The sequence below is a fragment of the Bidens hawaiensis genome, unplaced genomic scaffold, assembly GCF_021521415.1.
Source record: "Bidens hawaiensis isolate Kalapana, Puna unplaced genomic scaffold, B.hawaiensis_p1.1 tig00000820_1, whole genome shotgun sequence".
Classification (NCBI taxonomy): domain Eukaryota; kingdom Viridiplantae; phylum Streptophyta; class Magnoliopsida; order Asterales; family Asteraceae; genus Bidens; species Bidens hawaiensis.
Genome location: NW_027491048.1, coordinates 2,860,168 through 2,885,850, shown reverse-complemented (window position 1 = coordinate 2,885,850; position 25,683 = coordinate 2,860,168). Strand labels below are relative to the sequence as shown.

General features: G+C 38.9%; 2 protein-coding genes and 2 pseudogenes across 2 annotated transcripts; 1 reads left to right on the top strand and 3 right to left on the bottom strand.

Annotated features, from left to right (window-relative positions):
* The first annotated feature begins 586 nt into the window (after positions 1–586).
* On the top strand, positions 587–3,918 carry LOC143542605 (photosynthetic NDH subunit of lumenal location 5, chloroplastic-like). The gene is made up of 7 exons (XM_077035163.1): positions 587–756; positions 846–1,031; positions 2,221–2,371; positions 2,469–2,557; positions 2,832–2,886; positions 3,327–3,412; positions 3,503–3,918. The coding sequence occupies exons 1-7, from the start codon at positions 733–735 to the stop codon at positions 3,653–3,655; spliced, it is 744 nt and encodes a 247-aa protein (XP_076891278.1). The 5' UTR covers positions 587–732; the 3' UTR covers positions 3,656–3,918.
* A 496-nt stretch (positions 3,919–4,414) lies between these two features.
* LOC143542595 (subtilisin-like protease pseudogene) lies at positions 4,415–6,789 on the bottom strand (annotated as a pseudogene).
* Positions 6,790–11,286: 4,497 nt separating this feature from the next.
* LOC143540109 (subtilisin-like protease pseudogene) lies at positions 11,287–13,969 on the bottom strand (annotated as a pseudogene).
* A 2,028-nt stretch (positions 13,970–15,997) lies between these two features.
* Positions 15,998–18,589, bottom strand: LOC143540099 (ubiquitin-conjugating enzyme E2 27-like). The gene is made up of 4 exons (XM_077033250.1): positions 18,359–18,589; positions 16,500–16,548; positions 16,251–16,410; positions 15,998–16,165 (listed from the first exon to the last, which is right to left on the bottom strand). The coding sequence occupies exons 1-4, from the start codon at positions 18,534–18,536 to the stop codon at positions 16,055–16,057; spliced, it is 498 nt and encodes a 165-aa protein (XP_076889365.1). The 5' UTR covers positions 18,537–18,589; the 3' UTR covers positions 15,998–16,054.
* Positions 18,590–25,683: the final 7,094 nt, after the last annotated feature.

Sequence of the window (25,683 nt, the reverse complement as noted above, 5' to 3'; positions counted from 1 at the left end):
TTCGGTGGTGTTATATCAGTTCGGTTTTTCTCTGATTCTTCGGTTTTACAATTTCATGTACACCCCTACAAAAATAATATACAAACTAGTTACTACAGTCACATAAAGTTAGTGTAAATAACAAAAATGTCGGTGTAAATAGATTCGCCCATATATTTAACTTACTCTTTCGTAACTTTAACCAAGCAACCAAGTCTTTCATAGTTTCCTTGAGCTATTGATGTTATCGACATAACAACTATAAAATCGACCCTAACGGCCATATAGTCGTTACCCAACAACCAGTACTCAAAAAAAGGAAAATAACAAAATACTCATGTAGGAACAGGGTACAACCAGGTCGTGTCCAGAACTGGTCTGAGTAGAAACCAAGTACTACTTGATGATTGAGGAAGCAGAACCGAGTATGAACCTACATGTTTTTTTTAAAAAATGGGCATCACCAAGTTTTCTGTACAAGTCTACTGTACCCCACAGCTATGGGTACAAAAGAGCTGAGTTACTCGAGATTGACTCGTGAGAAAACTCAGTTGAGCCCGAGCCATTGAGGTAAATATTTTCAAAACCCAAGGGTCTCTCTAGTAAACATCCTAAAACTCCATTTCTTATTCTGTAAATTGATTGGCGAATATACCAAAAAACCATCCACTAGTCATCTCCGTCAATATCCATCCGCCTACTCAAAACCCTCACAATTATCCACAAAACCACCAATAATAATAATAATAAACCATGGCTCTCTCATTTACATCTCTAGTAAGCTTCTTCATATTATGTGTATATTATTAATTATTATTAATTCAACCAATTTTATTGCTTTAATTTGATTCATTTTCGTCTTTCAGTCAAATGCTGCTTCACTCTCAGCTCCACGTACTTCATCACCGGTCAAACCTTCGTGTTTGACCACTAATAACTTCGCTAAATCCACGTCATCGAGCTTTCTATCAAGCTCGCTGCGGCTGACGTCATCATCAAACCCTAGCTTTCAGCTTAAGCCACGTGGCTTATCCGTTAGGGCTAGTGCTCAGGTATTCATACTGTCAGTTTATATGCATTTGTAAAATTACTAAATTAGACTTGTAATGATTTAGTTTGTGGTTGATTTATTAATTATTATTATTATTATTATTATTATACATTAAGTTGTTTGTAACGTTATCGGTATATTTAAGGCTATAGATTGTGATTTGCATATTAGAATTTTGTAAACATTGAGAAAAAAAGATTGATTGGTGCAATATACGTTGTGTCTAGGGCACGTTTACAACCGAATCAAACCAAACGGCTGAAATTCGAACCGAGTGAAAACTGAAACGAGCCAAAATTGAATTGAACATTTTTCGATCGAACATCGAGCGATTTTCGAGCATTATTTATTTCTTTTTCACATTAATATTTTCAATAGGAAACAAGTTTGAAGGTTGTAAATAATATATTTTGCAAATATATTAGTAGTTTTTAGATAAACGTGTAATAGGTTGTAAATTTTTATGAGAAGTAAATTTAAACTGAGGTATAATAAATCTGTAAACAAACATCATGTATTATATAAACTTGAAGCGAACAAATAAAACTATAAAATTGACGGAATTGGGACAATTTTATAGGGTTTAAAAAATTGTATACTTATATTTATGTGTATTGTCTATATATTTATATATTTGTTCATATATAATTATATATAAAATATATAAAATAAAGTATAAATATTCGAGCCGAACTGAACCGAGCAGGAGCGGCTCGTTTACAATCGAGCGAAAAAACGAGCGAGCATTTTTTGAGCAAATTCCGAGCGAGCGACGAGCGGCTTGGACGGCCCTAGTTGTGTCTGTGTGCAGTGTTGTAGAACTTGCTAAGCGGTAGTTGGACGGTGGTATACCGACTAGTGATTGACAGGGATTGATCGGATTGGAATTTTATATGTAAAATTTCAAAGTTGTATATAAGATTTTGTATACATATACACACACAAAATTTTATATGCATAATTTTTCAAACTTATTAATCGGATTGGATTAGCAAGTATAGTTTTTTCAAATACTTGATTCTGACTAAAATTTGGTCGATTTGGACCGACTTTGACCGAAAACTGATTTGTTGGTTCAATGAGTTGAATAGTGATTAATTGGTGACCAATTGTGATTCTTACATCACTGTCTTTGTGTATGTCAAATTATTAATATTAGCTTATAATCATGTTTTTTTATTTAAATACAGGAAGTAGCTACACAGGCTAAAGTAACCAGCAAAGTCTTCTTTGAAATAAGTATTGGAAACCCTGTAGGGAAATCTGTAGGAAGAATTGTGATTGGGCTCTTTAGTGATGATGTGCCTCAAACTGCTGAAAATTTCCGGGCTCTGTGTACAGGTTTTTTTCATATAATTTGTTTGTTGTTATTTTTAGTTAGACTATAGACGATAGACATTTGAAGTGAACTTATGGATTATGCGTTTACTTTTTTCAGGAGAGAAAGGTTTTGGTTACAAGGGTTCTGCATTTCATCGTGTCATTAAGGATTTCATGATTCAAGGAGGGGACTTTGACAAGGGAAATGTATGACTTGCTGACCCTGTTTTATACTTCAATACATATATTCATATCTTAGTTAGTTGTCTTCTTTTTTATTTTTATTTATTTATTTATTTTTGTAAAATCAAGATACCAACTGGTTTTTGCCCCCAAAGATTTCAGCAAATGAGATTTTGGGTTATTATCGGATGCAATTGTTTTTAATATATCTTAATTTATATATCGTCTACACATATTTAAACATGGTATATACTTGCACATTGTCCCAGTGTATTTAGCCATGATCTTTATTATGCAGGGCACTGGTGGCAAGAGCATATATGGCAGGACATTTAAGGACGAAAACTTTAATCGTGAGTTAGTCTATACTTTACTAGGATTTCTGTAATCAAATCAAGTCCATTGACACTATCTTTTTAGAAAGCAAATAAACTAAACATAGTTTGGGAAAGCCATGTAGGTGAAACTTGTACTGGACGATGGCATTTTTTGTCCATCCAGCTTTTATTTATATCTCTTAAGATATAGTAACTGTAACTGCATATGTATAAAAAAGTAAGCAACTTGGGTAAAAATTTTCAGATAACGATCTTTTTTAAGATAGAGAAAATAATCAATGTTTGTTTTTTATTAATTTAAGGTACACCAAATTTTAAAAAATATTGATATGAGGTAATCTAAGCGATTTATCGGTTTTATGGTAGTTGGTAGGGTTTGATTCAGTTGTCTTGTTCCGAGCTCTTTCTAATATTTGTCACATACTCACATCCTGATATATGCTCAAACGTTGCAGTAATTCATACTGGACCCGGAATTGTTAGCATGGCTAATGCAGGACCCAATACTAACGGAAGTCAATTCTTCATATGTACAGTCAAGGTAACCACTATCTACTTGAGATTATCTGATAACATGATCACTATTTTAAAGCGTTTATCTAATTAGTGATAATTGTGGTGTGGTGAGCAGACACCATGGTTGGATCAGAGGCATGTTGTGTTTGGCCAAGTTCTCGAGGGCATGGATGTAGTCAAACTGATTGAGTCACAAGACACAGACAGAGGTGACCGCCCGACAAAGAGAGTTGTTATAAGTGATTGTGGCGAGCTTCCATTGGTCTAGCCAACTAAGGCCAGCCGTTTGTGAGTGTATGAGTTATTGTAGCCTTTTTGAGCATAGTTAGGACATGAAGAGGTGGCCGGGCAATGAGGCTCGGTTCATTTGACAACAGAGATTTGGTGTGGAAAGCACCCACTCACTGTCTATTGGTACTGTTTCATAAACAGATTTTCTTTATTGAAATAATGAGTGGCTTGTTTCTGTTTTAAGGTGTCTTTGGATTGAGGCATAAATGTCTATTTTACGAAACAGTTTTTATAAATGGCTATTTGACCAAACTTTGAAACAATCAAACTGTTGGAACATTTAAAGGACGACTTATCTGTCTGCGCCGATTAATTTAATGTTTTACCAGCTTCATGTCTGAGCTCTTTTAATGACATTTTTTTAAAAAAACTTGTTAAATGAATTTCTTCTAATCCCAGGTTGAGTGCAGCTGTGGGATATGTATAATTCAAATTAAAAAAAAAAAGAGTTTCATGATTGGAAAACAAAAAAATAAAATAGTTTAGACGGCTGTTTCGTTTTACATAGGCGGTTTCAGGTTCCAAACCGAAGCGAACTGTCAAAACTGAATCTTTTGAGTCTCAAACTGGCCAAGCATGCTGACTTGGTTCGGTTCGAATGGCTTCATGATTTATATGATTTATCAACAATATTATCTGATTAAGTGAACTAATCTATTACCTATGTTGAAAACCTAGGAACTTGTTTAAAAACATATAAATTAAACGTCAGTATCGAAAAATCGTAATGTTATGGAAAAGTTATAGCTTTCTTTAATCCTTATTGTATCCCATATCGTATCACATCATATTTACTTATATGTATAAAAAGGCTACAATCGGAAGACCTCTTTATTCAAACTTGAAGGAAAATGGTGTCCTTACGGTGTATTTACCAGATACCCAAGTCATATGTCCTTGGCCATATGTACCTTTCACCTCATCCTTAATGTCTCGAGTAAACGTTACTTTGTAGGTTACCTTTTGGTTAGCCTCTGTGAAGCTGAGCTGTTGAGGATGGCTGCCAACCACATCAATACTTATACCATGCGGGACAGAAATATCCCTGATGGTGTAACTTGAGTTTGCCATACCAACATTAGTAACTGTCCTTGTGTATGTCTTGCTGTCACCTCTTTTCAAAGACACTGCAAAAGAAGGATAATTCAGATGGGCCTCGGGTATGCTTATTGAACAGTTAACTGACTTTTTAACGATGACTTGAATTCGTTCAGGCGTATAGCCTAATCCACATAGATACGGAATGTAGTCGTCAGGTTGGATATCGAAAACAAGCCCTGGCTCGTGGGCTTTCTGTGGGTTCACGTGACCTGACCCGATGGCAAACACGTCTGCAAGGAGCCCTCTTTCGTCAACAATAGCATGTCCGTTTCGTCCCACTTGACTCGCTGTCGTCATGATTGCAGACTTGATAGCAGCAGGAGACCATTCTGGGTGGGCCGCTTTGAGCAGCGCTGCTATGCCTGCAAGATGAGGACAAGCCATTGATGTCCCCCAATCGACATTAAATGTTGCTTTGGTACCTGTCTTGTTGTCGACCGACTCGTGCCAAGCTGCTAGAATGTCAGCACCTGGTCCAACAACGTCAGGCTTTAGGATTCCGGGACTTGCAAAGCTAGGCCCCCTTGAAGTGAAATAGGGTATCTCTGGATCAGTTTTCGTCCCGTGCACTGTCCCACGGAATAGGATAGTTGCAACTGGGGACGAAGTCGAATTTAAATACTTTTTAATCTCGACCCCTTCCTTGTAACCGACATAGGACGCGGGTAGAACATGAGCCTCTGCCGCTATACTCTCACCCCACGTAATATTATTAGCAAGAACTATGGCAACTCCTCCGGCATCCTTCACTACCTGGCCCTTTTCAATATTTTCATTATATTCATTTTTACCCACGTCACAGAGTACTACTTTCCCTTTAACATCAATACGGTCCAATGATCCTTTCTTGCACCGTCGTGCAGGTTCATCAGCGGGGTAAACAAGAGGCCGAAGCTTATGATCAAAATCCTTCGGTTGGTATAACGACTCGCCATCAAGTACCTTACTGTTTCCCAGAAGAACACTGGTCCTTATTCTTCTATCAATGGTACTAGCCCCTACTGTAAGGTACCACGGGGCCTCATTTGCTAATGATTGTTCCCAAGGCCCATCGTTACCTGCTGAGATACTCACGAAGATACCTTTCTGTATGGCACTGAAGGAGGCTATTGCGAGAGGATCATCGGGTAATTCATGTTTAGTGTTGTTACCAAGTGAAAGTGACATCACGTCAACACCGTCTTCAATGGCTGCATCCATGCCTGCTAAGATCGCACTCATCTCACAGCCGTTCATCTTGTGGGAACATGCATTATACATGGCTACATGGGCTAGTGGTGCCATCCCGGTCGCAGTGCCTTTCGACATGTCAAATACATTTGCATTGTCTACTGAATACCCTGCTGCAATACTTGCAGTGTGCCCCCCATGGCCCATGTCATCTATAGGAGAGCTTCCCTTATAAAAGTTCCGCATCCCGATCAGTTTATTATTACATCCCAACACCTCACATTTACCCTTCCATGTTGACGGTGGGGCGGGAACGCCATTGTCGTTAAACGAAGGGTGCCCAGGAGTAATCCCGGTGTCTACAACACCAATGATTATTCCCTTCCCTTTGTTTGAGTCTTTCCACAAACCGAAATCTTGGCGTAAGCCAAGAAACTGAGATGAGCGTGTTGTTAGTAGCTGATACACGGCTTCAGGCTTCACAGATACAACTCCAGTAGAATTGTTGATTGCCTTTGCTTGATCTAAGGACAATCTAGCAGCAAATCCCGTAATCACATGGCGGTACATGAAAACCATCTCTGGCTTCTCGTTTGAGCGGGAGGGTATTTTGGACAAAAACGAGTTGTACCATTCTTCAATCTCGTGTGGCTGAGAAAAGGCTCCGTCTTGAGGTAAAGCTAAGTGAATGATGTAGGTTTTGAGGTCATCGGCTTTGGTAGGAAATGAATTGAAAATGGTGGTACAGGTGAAAAGAAACACGAAACCAATTGTTGTCGACATTTTTAATATATGGATGAAGATTTTTAGCTGATCATATGTGTATCTCAAGAGCTACTCCTGATGCGGGATTAATATATCATTGAGGGGGTGATCAGGTGGTCGATTAAGACATGGCTACTGATCATATGATACACAGTTACACACCTTAGATTATATATGCAGTATGCTCACTCAATCACCTAGAAATAGGATGTTAATTTGTACAGTTACTATATAGCATATATGTTTGCATTGGTTGATCCATTTCTACAAGTTTTCTTCACTATAAGACAAATTTCCATGCATAGTGCTAAAGGCTAGGAATATTGGTTAATTTATAATTAACTGCAATTCTAGACTAATACATTTCTTGTTAGTTGCTCTAATTCTTCTTTCTGATTTAGATAAGAATATACTCAAGTTTTTCATATCGACTAAAAACAGCAGTGTCCATTCTGTAAACACGCATGAGATCACTTTGTGGGCCGGCCTCGAGTGTTTTGTCCGCTTGTTTTGTGGCAGCGGACGCATATGGATATTTCCATTAGTGAAGGTTTTGTTAGTTTATGAGAAAACAAAATGGGCTAAAAACTAACAAAATGGTTTTGTTAGTTTATGAGAAAACAAATACACATTATTTGTATAATGTGGAGTAAGGTTAAATTAGTTTGTTGAACTCTTCTGAACTGCATGAATATTTTGGTGGTGCATTGCTATTTATTGCATTGTGACAACTTTCTTGCTTCAAGTTTTGGATAACTAAGTAAACAGGAAATAACTGAAAAATAGAACCAGTCCCCAAACCTATTATAGTAAACCGATTCAGTTCCAGAACCGGTAAAGTCGGTTCTATGTTAGAACCTGTTTGGTCATTTATTTATAAAATGGGTTGTGCAAACCTAGCAATAGAGGTGGCAAATGGGTTGGGTTGGGTCGAAACGGGTCATGGGTCGGAACGGGTTAGGGTCGAAACGGGTCACTTGAAAAAAGGGTTGGTTTGGTTCGGGTCGGAACGGGTTAGGGTCAACAGGTTCGGGTTAGAACGGGTCAAGGTTGGAACGGGTCAAAACGGGTTTCGTGTCAGTTTTTTTAGGACCAACGAATCAGCGTGTTTCCAGCACGTTACAGCTCGTTTTAACAGCAAAAGCTCGTTTAAGTGATTTTTCAGTTCCTTTCAGCACGTAACAGCTCGTTTAAGGGATTTTTCAGTTCGTTTCAGCGCGTAACAGCTCGTTTAAGCGATTTTTCAGTTCGTTTCAGCGCGTAACAGCTCGTTTAAGCGATTTTTCAGTTCGTTTCAGCGCGTAACAGCTCGTTTATGCGATATTTCAGATCGTTTCAGCTCGTTTAAGCGATTTTTCAGTTCGTTTCAGCACGTAACAGCTCGTTTAATTGATTTTTCAGTTCGTTTCAGCACGTAACAGCTCGTTTAAGTGGTTTTTCAGTTCGTTTCAGCACATAACAGCTCGTTTAAGTGGTTTTTCAGTTCGTTTCAGCACGTAACAGCTCGTTAAGCGATTTTTCAGTCCGTTTCAGCACCTAACAGCTCGTTTAAGCGATTTTTCAGTTCGTTTCAGCACTTAACAGCTTGTTTAAGCGATTTTTCAGTTTGTTTCAGCACTTAACAGCTTGTTTCAGCATGTTTTTGTTTCGTTTTCGTCGACTTTTCAATTTCGGTTAATTTGTCGATTTTTTTTAACGAGAACAACGGACGAAATGTTTTAGTTTTTTTACATTTTTCGTTTTTGTTTTATTTCTTGAGTTATGATTTTTTTATTAATTTTTTTGAACTTTTTTTATTAAGATCAAAATCCCTCAAAAAAAAATTCAAAAAAAACAATAAAAAGATCATAACACAAATTATAAATGAATAACGAAAAAAGTAAAAAAACTAAAATATTTTCGCCGTTATCCTCATTCGTCAAAAAAAAAAAACTCGACAAATTAACCGAAACCGAAATGTCGGCGAAAACGAATCAAAAACCAAAATCGACCCGTCCAGTGCGAAAACTCGCAAGAAATCGAAACCCAACCCGTCCAGTGATAAAACTCGTGTCGGCACGAAACCTGATCCGAGCCGAAACCTAAACCGATACCGTTCCAATCTAAAACCCGTTTCAACCCGAACATGTCACTTTTCCTTAAGACACTAAACCATATCGACCCATATAGTTAAATTTGTCAACCCATTTTGACCTGAAAATAAGAATGTGAAATTTCAAGTGACTCATTTTGACCCATTTAATTAAAACCTATGACCCAAATCAACCCATTTGAATTTTAAAACAACCCAAATTGACCCATATTGCCACCCCTACTTAGCAAATTGCAAAACAAGTTTATATAATTGCATGTCTTCTTTCACGATAAAATTAATTTAGATTACAACATGAACATCCGGTTTAGTTTTTACTAAAACTTGATTGTTGAAGTTAGATAAATCATTAGTGGCGATAGATTAAAGAAAATTAAATCATTTTATATTATACTACCTTGAAAGCTTGAATCAAAATTTATCTTTGTTGCTAAGTATTGAATGCAAAGAAAGAAATTTGAATCAAAGAATAATTGAATGGATTCCGGCTAATCAGTTACCCTATAAAAAGAGGATTGGTAAAATTATTTTAAAAATCTTGTAATGTTCCGGTTCTTTGGTTCCACGCCTAGAACTGTCAGCTTTACCTGGAACCGAACATGAACCGTTTAATGCAAATACTGAGAACCGTAAGGTAGCACATGTTAGCGGTTCTGAGGCACCGATTCGAATATGGTTCCATGGTTCTGGCGATTCCGAACTGTTTCTTGCTCACCTCTAATTTTTAGTATGTTGGATTTACTTGTTGATTAAGAAAATAACGTTATAAGTTAAACGAGTTGGGTGATGCGGGAGTACCAACTCGATTTAATTCTAAGGTTGCGTTTGATATGTAGAATTGAGGGGGGGGGATAGAATGAATCATTGAGAGGGAATGAAAAAAATGATGTTTGGATCCAGTAGTATAGGGTGACGTCTAGTATAAATAAAATTAAAATTGTAAACATACAAATAACTAGTCGTTACAATTTTGAACTGGTGTTTATGATATAAAAAATAATATAGTGGGACATTGATTATTTGTGAAGGTTGAAATCAATATTACATGATCGAATTCATCGCGGAGGTACGCAACATTTACAACATATATATAATCATGTTACGTGTATATTATTAATTTAACCAATTTGTGCTATTAATTTCAGTTCTGTTGCTTTAATTGATTCAGCTTGCTCTTTCTGTCAACAAACCCTAATTTTCAGCTAGTGGATTCTCCGTTAGGGCTAATGCTCAGGTCTATGGTTGCATTTGTAAGACTATACACATAATAATCCTGTTTGCGGTTGATTTATTATACATTCAGTAGTCGGTAATGTTATAGGTATATCTAGTGTTTCAACTGGAACTGCATTACTGTAAACGAACCGAACCGAACCAGGCTTGTTCAACTGTTAATTTTTAACATTCATATACATATGTTAAGTTTACTCATATATATTTTTGTTTTGTAAGTAATAATTTTGCTTAAAGTCATTAAAAATTTTTAGAGAACAAACATCAACGAACATAAATAGATGTAAATGGACACATTATCGAACGAACATGGCCTATGTTCATGTTTGTTCATTTAGTTAATCAAACAAAATTCCTTGTTAATGTTCGTTCATTTATTGAACGAACGTCATGCCAATAAGTGTTTGCAGCCCATATACCTGAGCATTAGCCCATTTATTGAACGAACGTCATTTATTGAACGAATTATCCTTCTTTTGTGGTGTGGTGAGCAGACACCATGGTTGGATCAGAGGCATGTTGTGTTTGACCAAGTTCTCGAGGGCATGGATGTAGTGAAGCTGATTGAGTCACACGACACAGAGGTGACCGCCCGGCAAAGAGAGTTGTTATCAGTCATTGTAGTGAGCTTCCATTCCAACTAAGGCGGGCCGTTTGTGAGTGTACGATTTATTGTAGTTTTATTTTAGCAGAGTAGTGAGGAAATGAAGGGGGGGGGGGGCATTGAGACTCAAATCATTTGACAACGGAGATTTGATTTGGTTTGGAATGCACCCGTTTACTCTATTGGTACTGCTTTATAAACAGGTTTTCTTTATTGAAATAAAGAGTGGCTTATTTCAGTTTTAAGGTGTCTTCGGAGTTTGGACTCTTGGCATAAATGTCTATTTTACCAAACAATTTATCTAAATGGCTATTTGACCAAATTTTGAAACAATCAAACTATTGGAACATTTAAAGGACGATTTATTTGATTGACCGATTAAATTTATGTTTTCCCACCTTCATGTCTTCATGAGCTCTGTAAATGTAACAATTTTTTTAAAACATTGTATAAATGAATTTCTTATAATCACAGATTAAGTTCTCTGTCCTACAGCTTGTTTTAAAACATATAAATTAAACGTCAACAATTGAACAAACATATACGTTTAGATAATAAATTAGAAATGTTAAAGCATTCTTTGATCTTCATTGTATCACGTATCCTATCACATGTATAAAAATGCTACAATCGGAAGACCTCTTTATTCAAATTTGAAAGAAAATGGGGTCCTAACGGTATATTTACCGGATACCCATGTCATATGTCCTTGGCCATATGGACCTTTCACCTCATCCTTAATGTCTCGAGTAATCGTTACTTTGTATGTTAACTTTTGGTTAGCCCCTGTGAAGCTGAGCTGTTGAGGATGGCTGCCAACCACATCAATACTTACACCGCGCGGGACAGAAATATCCCTAATGGTGTAACTCGAGTTTGCCATACCAACATTAGTAACCGTCCTTGTGTATGTCTTGTTGTCACCTCTTTTCAAAGACACCGCAAAAGAAGGATAATTCAGCTGGGCCTCGGGTATGCTTATTGAACAGTTAACTGACTTTTTAAAGATGACTTGAATTCGTTCAGGTGTATAGCCTAATCCACATAGATACGGAATGTAGTCGTCAGGTTGGATATCGAAAACAAGCCCTGGCTCGTGGGCTTTCTGTGGGTTCACGTGACCTGACCCGATGGCAAACACGTCTGCTGGGAGCCCTCTTTCGTCAACAATAGCATGTCCGTTTCGTCCCACTTGACTCGCTGTCGTCATGATTGCAGACTTGATAGCAGCAGGAGACCATTCTGGGTGGGCCGCTTTGAGAAGTGCTGCTATGCCTGCAAGATGAGGACAAGCCATTGACGTGCCACCTATGACGTTGAATGTTGCTTTGGTTCCCGTCTGGTGGTCGACCGACTCGTTCCAAGCTGCAAGAATGTCAACACCTGGTCCAATAATGTCGGGCTTCAGGATTCCAGGAGTTGCAAAGCTAGGCCCCCTTGAACTGAAACGGGACACCTCTGGATCGGTTTTCGTCCCACACACGGTCCCACGGAACACGATAGTCGCAACCGGGGACGAAGTCGAATTTAAATACTTTTTAATCTCGACCCCTTCCTCATAACCGATATAGGATGCGGGTAGAACATGAGCCTGTGCAATTATACTCTCTCCCCAGGTTATATTATTAGCAATAACCATGGCAACTCCTCCGGCATCCTTCACTACCTGGCCTTTTTCTCTAATGCCAGCCCAAAAAAATTCATTTTTACTCACGTCACACAGTACTACCTTCCCTTTAACATCAATGTGGTCCAATGATCCTTTCTTGCACCCTCGTGCAAGTTCATCAGCGGGGTAAAATAGAGGCCGAAGCTTATGATCAAAATCCTTTGGTTGGTATAACGACTCGCCATCGAATACCTTATTGTTTCCCAGAAGAACACTAGTCCTTATTCTTCTATCAATGGTACTAGCCGTAGTAAGGTACCATGGGGCCTCATTTGCTAATGATTGTTCCCCAGGCCCATCGTTACCTGCTCAGAAACTCACGAATATACCTTTCTGTATGGCACTGAATGAGGCTATTGCGAGAGCATCATGGGGTAATTTATGTTTACGGTTGTAACCTAGTGAAATTGACATCATGTTAACACCATCTTCAATGGCTGCATCCATGCCTGCTAAGATTGCGCTCAACGGACATACTTCCTTGTGGGAACATACTTTATACATGGCTACATGTGCTTGTGGTGCCATCCCGGTCGCGGTGCCTTTGGGCATGCCATATACATTTGCATTGTCTACTGAATTCCCTGCTGCAATACTTGCAGTGTGTGTCCCAAGGCCTATGTCATCTATCAGAGGACTTTTGCTAAGAAAGTTTCGTATTCCGATCAGTTTATTATTACATCCCGGCACCTCACATCTACCCTTCCATGATGATGGTGGAGCGGGGATGCCGTTGTCGTTAAATGAAGGGTGTCCGGGAGTAATCCCGGTGTCTATAAGACCAATGATTATTCCCTTCCCTTTGTTTGAGTCTTTCCACAAACCGGAATCTTGGCGTAAGCCAAGAAACTGTGATGAACGGGTCGTTAGTAACTGATACACAACTTCAGGATTCACAGATACAACTCCAGTAAAATTCTTGATTGCCTTTGCTTGATCTATGGACAATCTAGCAGCAAATCCCGTAATCACATGACGATAAGCGTAAACCATCTTTGGCTTCTCGTTTGAGCGGGAGGGTATTTTCGACAAAATTTAGTTGTACCATTCTTCAATCTCGTGTGGCTGAGAAAAGGTTCGGTCTTGAGGTAAAGCTAAGTGAATAATGTAGGTTTTGAGGTTATTGGCTTTGGTTGGAAATACATTGAAGATGGTGGTGCAAGTGAGAAGTAACACTAAACCAATTCTTGGCGACATTTTCGATATATGATGGAAGATTGTGAGCTCAGGATATGTGTATTTATATATAACTGATAGGGTGATCAAGTGGTCGAATAAGACACTCGCTACTGATACGATACGCACATAAGATTGAATATTAACCTCAATCGCCTAGAAATAGGAAATTAGTTTGTACAGTGTATGCATGTTTACATTGGTTGATCCATTTCTACAAGTTATCTACATTCTAAGACAAATATTCATGCATAGTGCTGTAGACTAAGAATATTGATTAATTTATCATTAACTGCAATTTTGTACTAATACATTTCTTGTTAGTTTCTATAATTTTCTTTTCTGGTTTAGCTAAGAATATGCTCAGGTTTTCCATATCGACCAAAAACAGCAGTGGCCATTCTGTAAACGCACATGAGATCACTTTGTGGGCCGGCCTCGAGTGTTTTGTGGCATCGATTAATCATGGCCTGACTGTGCATGATTTTTATAAGTAGGAGAAGGTTAAAATTAGTTTGTTGAACTCTTCTTAACTGCAAGAATATTTTGGTGGTGCATTGCTATTTATTGCATTGTGACAACTTTCTTGCTTCAAGTTTTGGATAACTAAGTACATGATGACAAACTAGGCACTTACCCTTCTTACTTAAAAAAACCAAAAAAAATATTTTTCTATTTTTTTTTAGGCAAGAATATGATCCAATATTGTCCGATGCGATTTGTATAATCTATTATCGACCACCTTTAAAGACGTCATTTGACCTAATAAAGTCCATCCATCATGGTCCATTAAGAGCTATCAAGACCATTAGTCGGGGCCAATGATGTTCATTTAGGGCCTATGAAGGTCAGTTAGAGTTGTTGACAGTTAATTTGAGTCGTTGATGGCCAGTTAGAGTCATTCATGGTCAATATGGCTCAATTGGGGTCATTGATGGTCAACAATAGTTAAAACGGGTCGTTGATGCTTAAGTGTTAGAATAAGACCTTAGCTACTGAAACGAGGGTAAATGTGTGATCAATACAAAAAAATGACATAATTACCTGGCATTGTACATCAATCCCACTGTTCTTGTATTCAACATACAAACATCTCGAGAATTGATCGATATACACACAAGGTTGAATATTATTCTCACTCGATCACCAAGAAATAGGATATTCGTTTGTACAACGCCTAAATACATATTCGACATTAGTTGATCCATTTCTATAGGCTTTCCTTCATTTTAAGGCAAGTTTCCATGCATAGTGTTATAGGCTAGGAATATTGATTAATTTATCATTAACTACAATAATTCTCTACTACATACCTTATTGCTTTTACAATTAATTAACATGCATTGTAGTTATAATTCTCCTAATTGGTTTAGCAAAGGAGCATACTCAAGTTTTGCATATCTACCAAAGGTTTTCTAAATCTACAAGTTAGCTTAGCCGAGAGCGAAATGGCCTAACAGGGTACAAACCTTGGAAACAATTAAAACAGACTTTGTATAGTTATATATGTGTAACAATTATTTGTGACTGTCTGAACCGCTCAAACCGTGACAAATCGGCTAGCCGGTTCGTATGTGTTATGAGTGAACCAATTTGGTTTATGGTTTGTTTGGAACCGGCCGGCAAAATCGAACTGACCGGTACATTTACATTTGTCAATAAACATTTTAGGCATTTTAGGCTGATCCAGCAACTTTTAAGACCCCACACGTTAACCTTTACTTTTAATTTATTTTAGCTCAGCTATGATCATTCGCGAACCATTCATTTACATTATTAAGCGCCAAGCAAAACAGAACACAAACACATTCGCTTTTTAACAAATAAACACCAACGAGAAACCCCCATTTAATTGATTTTGTCCCATCAATTGTTCTACAAATAAACACCAGTACACCACCAAGAAACCTCCATTCATTTAATAGTTTTTGTCCCATTAATTGTTAGATTAAAGTCAACAAAAGGTACACAAAGAGATGTTCTGTTTGTATTCGTTCAGTTCATTTATAGTCCTTACCGAAATTGAAAGTGGCCACTAAGTACTAATAGATTGCCATGGAAAAAAAAGAGCCTTCATCCGGTTTCGTGGCTGTTTAAACTTTCAGTCCGGTAATTTGAAAAAATAAAAAATCAATATGAAAACTATAATAAAACTTGTCAAAATAAGAATCGACAAACATTTCCAAATATACGCGATTACATCATGACAATGAATCCGTTCCGCGTTAAAAGTTTTAATTCATCCATACCTAGAGATCATCTGTCCCTCTTATAAGATAAGAGAGAGAACTGACTATACATAAATAATAATAATAATAACAACAACAACAACAAACAACAACAACAATAATAATAATAATAATAAATAATAAATACTTCTATTTGGGACACAGCCTTTCAAGTGCCATTTTTTCATCACCACCAAAAGCTTCTAGTGTCTTCTTTACTAACCCTTCAGGGAACCCCATTTCAACCCACTTCTGCACCTGCAGTCAAATTCATAAGCTGCTATCTAATATCTATATTGTTATTGTTTACAAGTTTTTAACATAAGTATGTTACCTATTTATGCATCAATATTTAATACCTTCCCATCGTACCCACTGGATGAAGCCTTAGCAAAGTCCTCTGTCCAACGCCGAGCTGTAGCAACATATGTAGCGTAATCGCTAAGATACTGCACGAAATGAAAATGTAATTACAGGCGGGTCGAAAGTAAAAAAAGGTTAACAAAAAAAAGTTTGATATGGTAAATGTGAAACCTGTTTGGCAACAACAGCATCTTGGGGATCGTTTGGTTCCGGGGTTGATAACAGAGCTTGTAAGGAAATCAGAGCGGTTTTCAGGTTTAGAGCTGGACTCCAGTTGTTCTTTAGGATATCAAGACATATAGCTCCAGTTTGGCTACTGATATTTGGATGCCTTGAATTTAAACAAGGTTTACATATTAGAATGTAATATTAAACTTCTTTTTTTCAGTTTATTCCCAAATAGGGTTATAAAATGCTTACCAAACTTTTGTAGTAAACTTCATTTTAGGAGGCACAAAGGGATATCCATCTGCAAAACATCAAAATTGAGCGTTTTTTAACTAATGTTATCTCAAAACCTAATATGAACATAGACAATTAGACAGTAACATTGATACATCTTGGACCTCTTAAAAGAACAGTTTAGATTGATACTTTATATGTCTTTCTACAGCATTACTTAACCTGACTGAGTTGACTCTAAACAAACTTTTGCCAAACATACCCATGGTCTCCTTAAACTCTTCATAACAATGATAACATAATTGTCAAATAAAATGACAAAACTTGCCACATTAACATTCAAAACACTCTTCAAGCAAAGTCGGCCATTATCACAGGATGTAACATATAAACATCTTCCTTTGACCAAATTCGGGACTCCAATGCCGAGAACATATTATGTGTGTGACTGAGATTTTATTCTCATTTTACCTTCTCATCTTACCAGTTGTACCTTATCTTACTAAATTTCACCAGAAAACACAACTTGTTGTGTATTAAGTACTTAAATCCAACTACTTAAACCACAATTTCCATTATCTACTAAGAAGTTAGCACAGTCAGACCTCCAAGCTCCACATTTGCTGTCTTCCGGACAGCAAGTTCACCTATAAATTATCCTTACATTCCCTATACATAATCACATAATGATAATCAAGAGTTCAATGCCCGATAATCTGTTTATGCTAATCTGTGGTTGAGTCCTCGCATATCACATATGCTCAACTAATAAGCTAGTCCAATTTAACACATATAATCAAGTGATCAGATGAAGTTTTGATCATAGCCTGTGAAACTAAAACTAAAACGTCCGATCAAGGTTTTAAAATCCAGTTCCTATATAAACAACTTCAATCAACAGTTACAAGTCATAAAATGAAGCAACAAATAAACACTCAGCCTCAATTACACAATCACGCATCGACAAACAACATAATCCGTATAAAATCACACAAATCTGTAGGATCGGATACAAATTAATGTTGACACCGAATGTAAGTTCACTTATAAACTATCCTTAAATTTCATATACAATTTCACACATGCTCAACTAATAAGGTAGAGCTATACGACCAAGTAATCAGATAAAGTTATCATCATATAAGTTCGATCAACAGTTTCAGGCAGTGTTGCAGAAATCACTAGGCGCTAATTTCCCGGTGGGGTCTGGATTAATCAGATTGAAATTTAAAAATAATTTTCCAATATACATACATAGTGTATGGATCAAATACAAATGACTTTTATCGTGAGAAGTGTACAAATAAAAATAACTAGAGTAATTATGTTAACACTAGAGTAATAATTAGACCATGTGTAGTGAAGGTGCTATTTTGAGGGGGGTAGTATTCAACACGTGGCGCGCCACGTTAGTAGGGGCAATTTTCATTTTAGGATGTAGTGGTTTGTAGCCCAATATTGCCCTGAAATAATATAATAATATTACTTTTCCAAGTTGAACAGCGATATGTACCACACCCCCCCCCCCACCTTAAAAAAAATTGCCAGCTTGCCGTCCCACTACGCTTAACCTTATGACTATAACTTTTGAACTAGAGTAATTATTACACTATTTTATTTTCTATAACATAATTACTCTAGTTCAAAACTGTAATTTGTAATTACACCAGTTATTTGCATGTTTGGTTAATTTTATTGGCACCGGATCCCGCTCCTATACACATATATACGAAATTTTATATATAAAATCTTCAATTTTGACCGATCTCGGCCAAATAGCGATTAATCGGTGAGGTACGGACTAGCTCCGAACCTCAATTAGGCAATCACATAACAATAAACAGCATAATAATAATAATAATAATAATATGTAGTACCTGGCAAAGTGATATCAACACCGAATAATCCGCCTTCGTAGGGAGTGGAAAGAGGGCCTGGGATGGTGGCGGTGAGGCGGCGGATGTCTTTCTCGTCAGGCGTTAAAGTCATGCCGATGATGCTTCGATCTTTGTTGAAATGCGTTAATTCTCTCTGGATCCGCGTTGCGTCACCCATGAAAACCCTAACAGCTTTTGATACTGTATGCGGCGTATGGTATGGCTGCTGTGGGTTTTGTAAAACCCTATAAATGAATATGGTATTTGTATTTGTATTTGAGAAATGACACGTATGACGTAGGCGTATTTGTATGACGTTAACTCATATTTAATATGAGTTATATATTTATGGAGTTCCAAATAAAACTATACTATCGGCTTTCACTTGACGGTCGTTGTGCCACAACAAGAGTAGAGCTTTTTGACGTAACACGTGCTGGAACGAAAACCCGGGTGGGCTCAGGATTCAAATTGACAATATTGCAAGGTCTATCTCAAATTCTTTATTTATCGATATCCACCCCAAAAATAATACAAGTGGAAATCGAACTTGGGTCTTCACTACAGAACACAAAATAAAAAAAAAACTTTTTAAAAATAGGTCAAATTCATAAAAATAAAAGAAAGAACACCTAGAAGAAGCGGGTTCAAAAGTATAAAGTAAAAACATAATAACAGCCAAACTAAGCCTACAAGAACATGCGTATTACAAAGGAAAATTAATAAAGTTAAATTTACATCATTTTTTTCCCTACTCAAGGTTGCCCATTTGCTTAGATGTTTCACACATAAGAATAGCATGACCTTAATGTCATTTTTCACTTTGATCATTGGAAAAAGGCTTCTTGTTGAAGATCATATCATTTGTAAAATTTCGTTTTATCCAACAATTAATCGCCGATATAGCTAGAATGGCTTGACATTCCTCTGAATTGCTTTTGTTTTTTCTTGAGAACTCAAGAATCTCTCATACTAAATCAACTTGTTCAAAATTTGGTAGATACCGATTATGCCAACAGTTATATTAAATAAATTAAAATATATAAGATCATTTTTTTGGTAGAAAATAGAAATTATAAAATGCAAAACAAGTGATTAAATGGATAAAGTTATAAAAATAATTGATTAGATCCAATATGAACCACTTAGAGCATCTGTTATGAAAGCGCACAAAAAGGCATCATCTGACAGAGGCATCCTGTTGAAGGGGTTGTCTAATTTGGGATAGACCTTCACTCATACGGAATTTCCGGTGAAAGGGGGCAATGATGCTAGGGTGTGACACTTAAGATAAAATCAATAACATAAGGAGATTTCAAGAGTTAATTCTCTCATATTTTTAAAACGTAAATATTTTCATACGACATTATTTTTATTTTTTTTATAAATTACTTTATAAAATCGAACACTTTTTATCTATAATTTGAGTATAGTATTGCTATATTCTTTCCCGATATTGTGATTCGTAACTTTGTTGTTTTACACTTATAGCGAAAACTATGTTAGTTTATCATTTATAATGTACAATTTTACTAGTTATAATTGTGTTGGTGTCATTATAATGGGAAATCAATAGAATTTTTGCTATAAGGGTGGAGAATATCCATCTTTGTTATCCCACAACAATCTCTCCCCCATTATCAGCGACAAATCACATTTTTCTTATCTCATCATGTTCATCTTAAAAGCATGGAAATGTATATTCTATATTATATCACTTATCTTTAAACCATTTTCCAAGTACTTAATCTATACTATATAATAAACAAAGCTTTCTAAGTGTCACATGTCATCACCACGGTGATCCTTACAAAATTTTCCCTCCCCTCTTTCATATTAAATACATTTCTCTTTCTTATTAATAATTTTTATTTCATTTTTTTTTCTTTTTAATCTTTAATTTTCTCTTTTTAATAATTGTTTCCTAATTTGAAAACTTAATGCCAACATTAATATATTATTTTGTTTTATATAATTATATTGTATTAGTAATTAATATTTGGTTTTTATAATTAACTAATTTTAACGTTGATTTTGAATAATGATTCCAAAAATGAAGGTTTTAAATATATTATATTTGTTAATTAATATTGAGGTTTTATAAAAAATGGTATTATTGGATGAAGAGAAAAGATTAATTTAAAATTTAAATTTCAATAAAATTTAACTTATCAAATATATATGATATTTACTAAATTACATGTTTTTTTCTTTCAAATCCTTAAAAGACAAATTCACTATTGATGTATGTGTTTATGTTAATTTATAACTGGTTAAATTATCAAGTATGGTTCGGGTTAAAACATTTTATGATTAGAATGAGTTTCGGTCCACGGGTGAGTTAAAAAGAGACATTTACAACTTCTTTTTTGAAATGACTATTGAATCAACCCATCATTTATGTTAAGTATATCATCTTAAAATTCCACATAAATATATAAACACTAGTGAAGAGGTAGGTCCCAGTAGAGTCCAGTTGGACCCGCAAGACTCACCTTGAACAGGGACGTCTGCGCAATGACCAACTGCTCCAGCAGGACCCACCATGCTCAAAGAACCTTACGCGCAGTACGCCAGCTGTACCCGCAGGGAAAGCCTCCCAATGGTGAAGTACCCCGCCTGTTCCCGCAGCTGCGGATACAAGCCATCAGGGAAGGCTACCCGCACTAACAGCAAGGCTACACGCACAAGGCATTCGTTCAGTAGTCACATGAAGGAATGAGCAAGGCGGGAATACTCCCGCCTAAATGAGCCAGTCCGTATGCTTCTGGAAGGTCTTTCGTACTATACCTACTAAGGTATGGGCGGAACAGACAAATTGACCAGAGCAGCCCATGAACTAATCACAGGGTGACAGCTCACCGACAACAATACGAGGAGGAGCACCCTCTAGTACTGTTTGTCACTATTAGCCGCTGCCTACTCACCAACCCTTATGAGGGGACGTGCGCAGCCTACAGTTGGTGGAACAGTATACAGCCGACCTTATTACTGTTGGCCGTAACCTATCCACCAACCAGCATGGCCTGTGCGTAGTCCACTGTTGGTAGAACAGGAATACTATTCAGCCGGCTGTACCTGCTTGGAAACCTACCTTCGGCTATAAATACTCCAACACCTTGGAATGGTAAGGACATCATCTGATATCTCAATCTTATCTAGCAATCTCTTAATATACACTTATATTCAGAGCAATCTAGTCTGATTCTCACGCCGGAGGGTGGTCACAAGGAGGAACCCCCCCTTCTCAGTGACGAGCTTACGGTGTCTGTTTTGCAGGTTTCCAGAAGAACAACCTTCTCTGCTGAACCTCATCCCGTGGGAAACATTACTTAACCCCCAGATTATCTATAATCTGTCCAGGGTTCACTTAGTGTTTCTTCATTGGCGCCATCCGTGCATAAAAAGCTAGAACTGATTTAGTTTTTTCAAAATTTCTGAAGAAATGGTTAACGTTACTCCGGTCCCAAGGCCAGTAACCGACCAAGAAACCCCGGTAACCACAACCCCAACAACTGGGGGGAACACCGGCGGTTATACAATTCTTACGAACACTACCCCGACTACCCAAGCCGGGGCAAGTGCAGTAAACATTCCACTGGGGTTCACTGATGCCCAGTTGGAAAAACGAAGGGTCCCTCGCCAAACACTAGATGAAGTGAAGGCGTGGGCCGAAGCACGTCAAAGAGAGTTCCAAGCTGAATTGGACGAACGCTTGCGTTCAGTTCAACAGGCTGACGAATTCGGCAGTACTCGCCAACACCTCAATATGAACAGCGAGGGCGAGTACTCAGACGACGAGAGGGAGGAGTCCGATACCGACGCAAACCCTCGCCATAAGGCGAAAGGGAAGCGTAAGGAAACGAACTCCCAGCCGAAAAGGAATTTTGGGGAAGCTTTTAAACCAACAAATGCGGAGAGAAACCCGCGTGACTTCTCCAAAACCTTTAGACCAACTGCTACAAATGCAGGAAAGTCAAAATTCGCAAGGGACATTGCGGAAGCAATCGCCCCGAGAAGTGCCAAACAAATGTCCAACATTGGCACTTATGATGGTCTATCCGACCCAGATGACCATTTGAACAGGTTCATTGCGGGGGCTACCGTCAGCAACTGGACGGAACCCACGTGGTGTTACATGTTCCAGATGACTCTGGTCGGAGCGGCCAGGGCATGGTTCGATCGTTTACCGGTCCACCACATATATGACTGGGCGGACTTTCAGAATAAGTTCAGCCAACACTTCAGCCAACAGAGGAAATACACTGAAGAACAATGGACGATCCTCAACTGCGTTAGAGAGGAGGATGAATCTTTACTAGACTTCATCACCCGCTTCAACTCCAAAAAGCTAAGTCTCGGCAACATAAGTGAAGATCTGGTTCGCGCCGCTTTCATCCAAGGCGCCGAATACCCAGAGCTTATCCGCACATTGACGGGTAAAGATGGCATGCCATCAACATGGGATGCCATCATGACGGCGGCAAAGCACTTTGCCGAGACAGAAAAGCAACTGGGAAGGGATCTTCCCCAGAGTACACACCTCTACACGCAGAGGACAAGAGAGAACAATGTCCGGATCGCCCGGCAGAACAAAAAGAGGAAGCTAGGTATCTGGCAGTCAAGGGTAAACTTTGACACCTCATCCAGCTCTCAACCTCTTGTTGGCAGAAGAAATCACACGCACCCTCCAAGCCAAAAGCACCGGTGGACGCCACTCACCAAAAGCGTCACGGAGATATTTGCCACTGAAAAGCTACCGTGGCCAAAAGCTCCAATGATCCGGCAGCGACCTAATGCGGATCAGAGCAAATCCTGTGACTTCCACGGGACAAAAGGTCATGACACGGAAGAGTGTACATCCTTGAAGGACATTGTTGAAGCATTCGTCAAGGATGGAAGACTGGCACACCTGGTGGCATCAATCAAGAAGGGAGGACGGAACGACAACCGGTACCGAGGCAACGGACGAAAGCCCGTTGACATCAGCATCAACATGGTTCATGGTAACATCAGAGGAAGAAAAAGGCGAATGCCAGAACCATGTGCGTGGAAGGAAGCTGAGGTGCGCTTCCCACGAGTGCCAGGAGGACCCAGCAAAGAAGGTCCTATCGTCATTAAAAGCCAGCTGGGGCACTACATCACCTCCCGCACTCTTGCTGACAACGGCGCCTCGTCAACGGTGATGTACAGGCAGTTCTTCGACAAGCTAGATGACGAAGACAAAGAACGCCTGGAAACGATCTGCGCTTCAATGGAAGGGTTTGATGGCAGTACAAACACCCCCCTGGGTATCCTATCTTTCCCCGTCACTCTTACGGATGGGAAACACTCCCGCACAGAAGAGGTGGACTTCGTCGTGATGAGGAAGCCACACCACACATACGACATTCTCTTCGGGAGAGACGGGATGGCAAGATTCAACGCCGTGGTATCCTCAGTCCACGGCATGATGGGATGGCCAACAGCTGAGGGTGTAGCGATAATCACCGGCATTCCCCAGGTATGCATCGCATCTGTCTCATCTAAACCCAAACCAAAGATGGCTAAACCGACCATCACCGAACCAGAAAAATGGGCCTTCAATGGCAAGTACCCAGACCAGGCCGTCACCATTGGCCCGACAATTGTTGATCCCACACGCACCTTACTTAAACGCTTATTACAAAGGAACGCTGACATATTCGCGTGGACACCAGCTGACATGACTGGTGTACCCCGGAGTAAGGCAGAGCATAAGCTCAAATGCGATCCGGCTGTCACGCCGATCGTACAAAAGCGCAGAGTAATGGGGCCAGAACAAACTAACGCGTGTAGAACCCAAGTCAAGGAACTCCTTGACGCAGGCATCGTACGCGTTAGTAAATATCAAACTTGGGTTGCAAATCCCGTTATGGTACCGAAGAATGACAAACAATGGCGCATGTGCATAGATTTCAAGGATTTGAACAAAGCATGCCCCAAAGATTGTTATCCGTTACCCGAAATTGATCTTAAGGTGGATTCGTTGGCACCATTCCGCCTTAAATGCTTCCTGGACGCGTATAAGGGGTACCATCAAATCCACATGGCCGTTGATGATCAGGACAAAACCGCTTTTCGGATGCCCAATGGCACATTTTGTTATCAAATGATGCCATTCGGACTTAAGAATGCCGGGTCCACATACCAACGCCTGATGGACAAAGAGTTTCATTCCCAAATTGGGAGGAACTTGGAAGTCTACATGGATGACTTGGTCATCAAAAGCCCTGACCCAGAAGTGATGTTGAAAGACATCGAAGAGACTTTCAACACGCTCAGGAAGATAAACATGAAGCTCAACCCGAGCAAATGTGCCTTTGGAATGGAAGAAGGGAAGTTCTTGGGGGTCATCGTCACTAAAGACGGCTTCAGAGCGAACCCTGAAAAGGTCGAAGCCATTATCAAAATAGAATCACCTACTACCATCAAACAGGCTCAGACACTGAATGGACGACTGGTGGCACTTAACCGCTTTTTGGCAAACCATGCGGATAAGTCGTTTCCCTTCGTGTCAACGTTGAGAAACTGTTTAAAGAAAACGCACTTCCGCTGGACACCAGAAGCGGAAGCAGCTTTTCAGGAGATTCGGTCACGCTTGATCGAACTCCCAACACTCACAGCACCAAAAGCGGGAGAGGAATTAATCCTATACCTTTCCGCAACAGATAGAGCAACCGGGGCCGTCCTGTTAGTCGAGCGAAAAGGCATCCAGATGCCAATCTATTACGTCAGCCGTGTCCTAACAGACGTAGAAACCCGGTACTCGACCCTTGAAAAATTAGTCTTAGCACTTATACACGCTTCACGCAGGTTAAGACGATATTTCCAGGGTCACCCAATCACCATTCTCACCAATTTCAAACTTGCAAACGTTCTAGGCAAACCCGAGTTATCGGGACGCCTAGCCAAATGGGCAATTGAGTTGGGAGAATACGCGATAAAGTATAAACCAAGACCAGCCATAAAAGGCCAGGTTCTGGCCGACTTTATTACAGAAGTGCCCGCATCGCGGGAAAAAGAGTGCCAGGAAGAGGTTCAACCCTCTCCAGTACAAGACATCAATGATGTCTGGCAACTCTACACTGATGGAGCAGCCAGTAACGAGGGTTCAGGCGCAGGGCTGAAACTAACCAACCCAACAGGCCAAGAATACACTTACGCTATTCGACTGGATTTTCCAAGTACGAATAACGAAGCCGAATATGAGGCATTCTTGGCTGGGTTGAGAATTGCGCGTAAGATGGGGGTGAAAAACTTGGAAGCCCACGTGGATTCCATGTTGATAGCCAATCAAATCAACG

Excerpts from the sequence above, each read along its gene's own strand:
- LOC143542605 (XM_077035163.1), top strand. The coding sequence starts at position 733 with ATGGCTCTCTCATTTACATCTCTA. Across the intron at positions 757-845 it reads CTCTCTCATTTACATCTCTA|TCAAATGCTGCTTCACTCTC; the intron begins GTAAGCTTCTTC and ends TTCGTCTTTCAG. Across the intron at positions 2,887-3,326 it reads TAAGGACGAAAACTTTAATC|TAATTCATACTGGACCCGGA; the intron begins GTGAGTTAGTCT and ends CAAACGTTGCAG.
- LOC143540099 (XM_077033250.1), bottom strand. The coding sequence starts at position 18,536 with ATGGGTGACGCAACGCGGATCCAGAGAGAATTAACGCATTTCAACAAA. Across the intron at positions 16,549-18,358 it reads TGTTGATATCACTTTGCCAG|ATGGATATCCCTTTGTGCCT; the intron begins GTACTACATATT and ends GATGTTTTGCAG. Across the intron at positions 16,166-16,250 it reads ATGCTGTTGTTGCCAAACAG|TATCTTAGCGATTACGCTAC; the intron begins GTTTCACATTTA and ends CATTTCGTGCAG.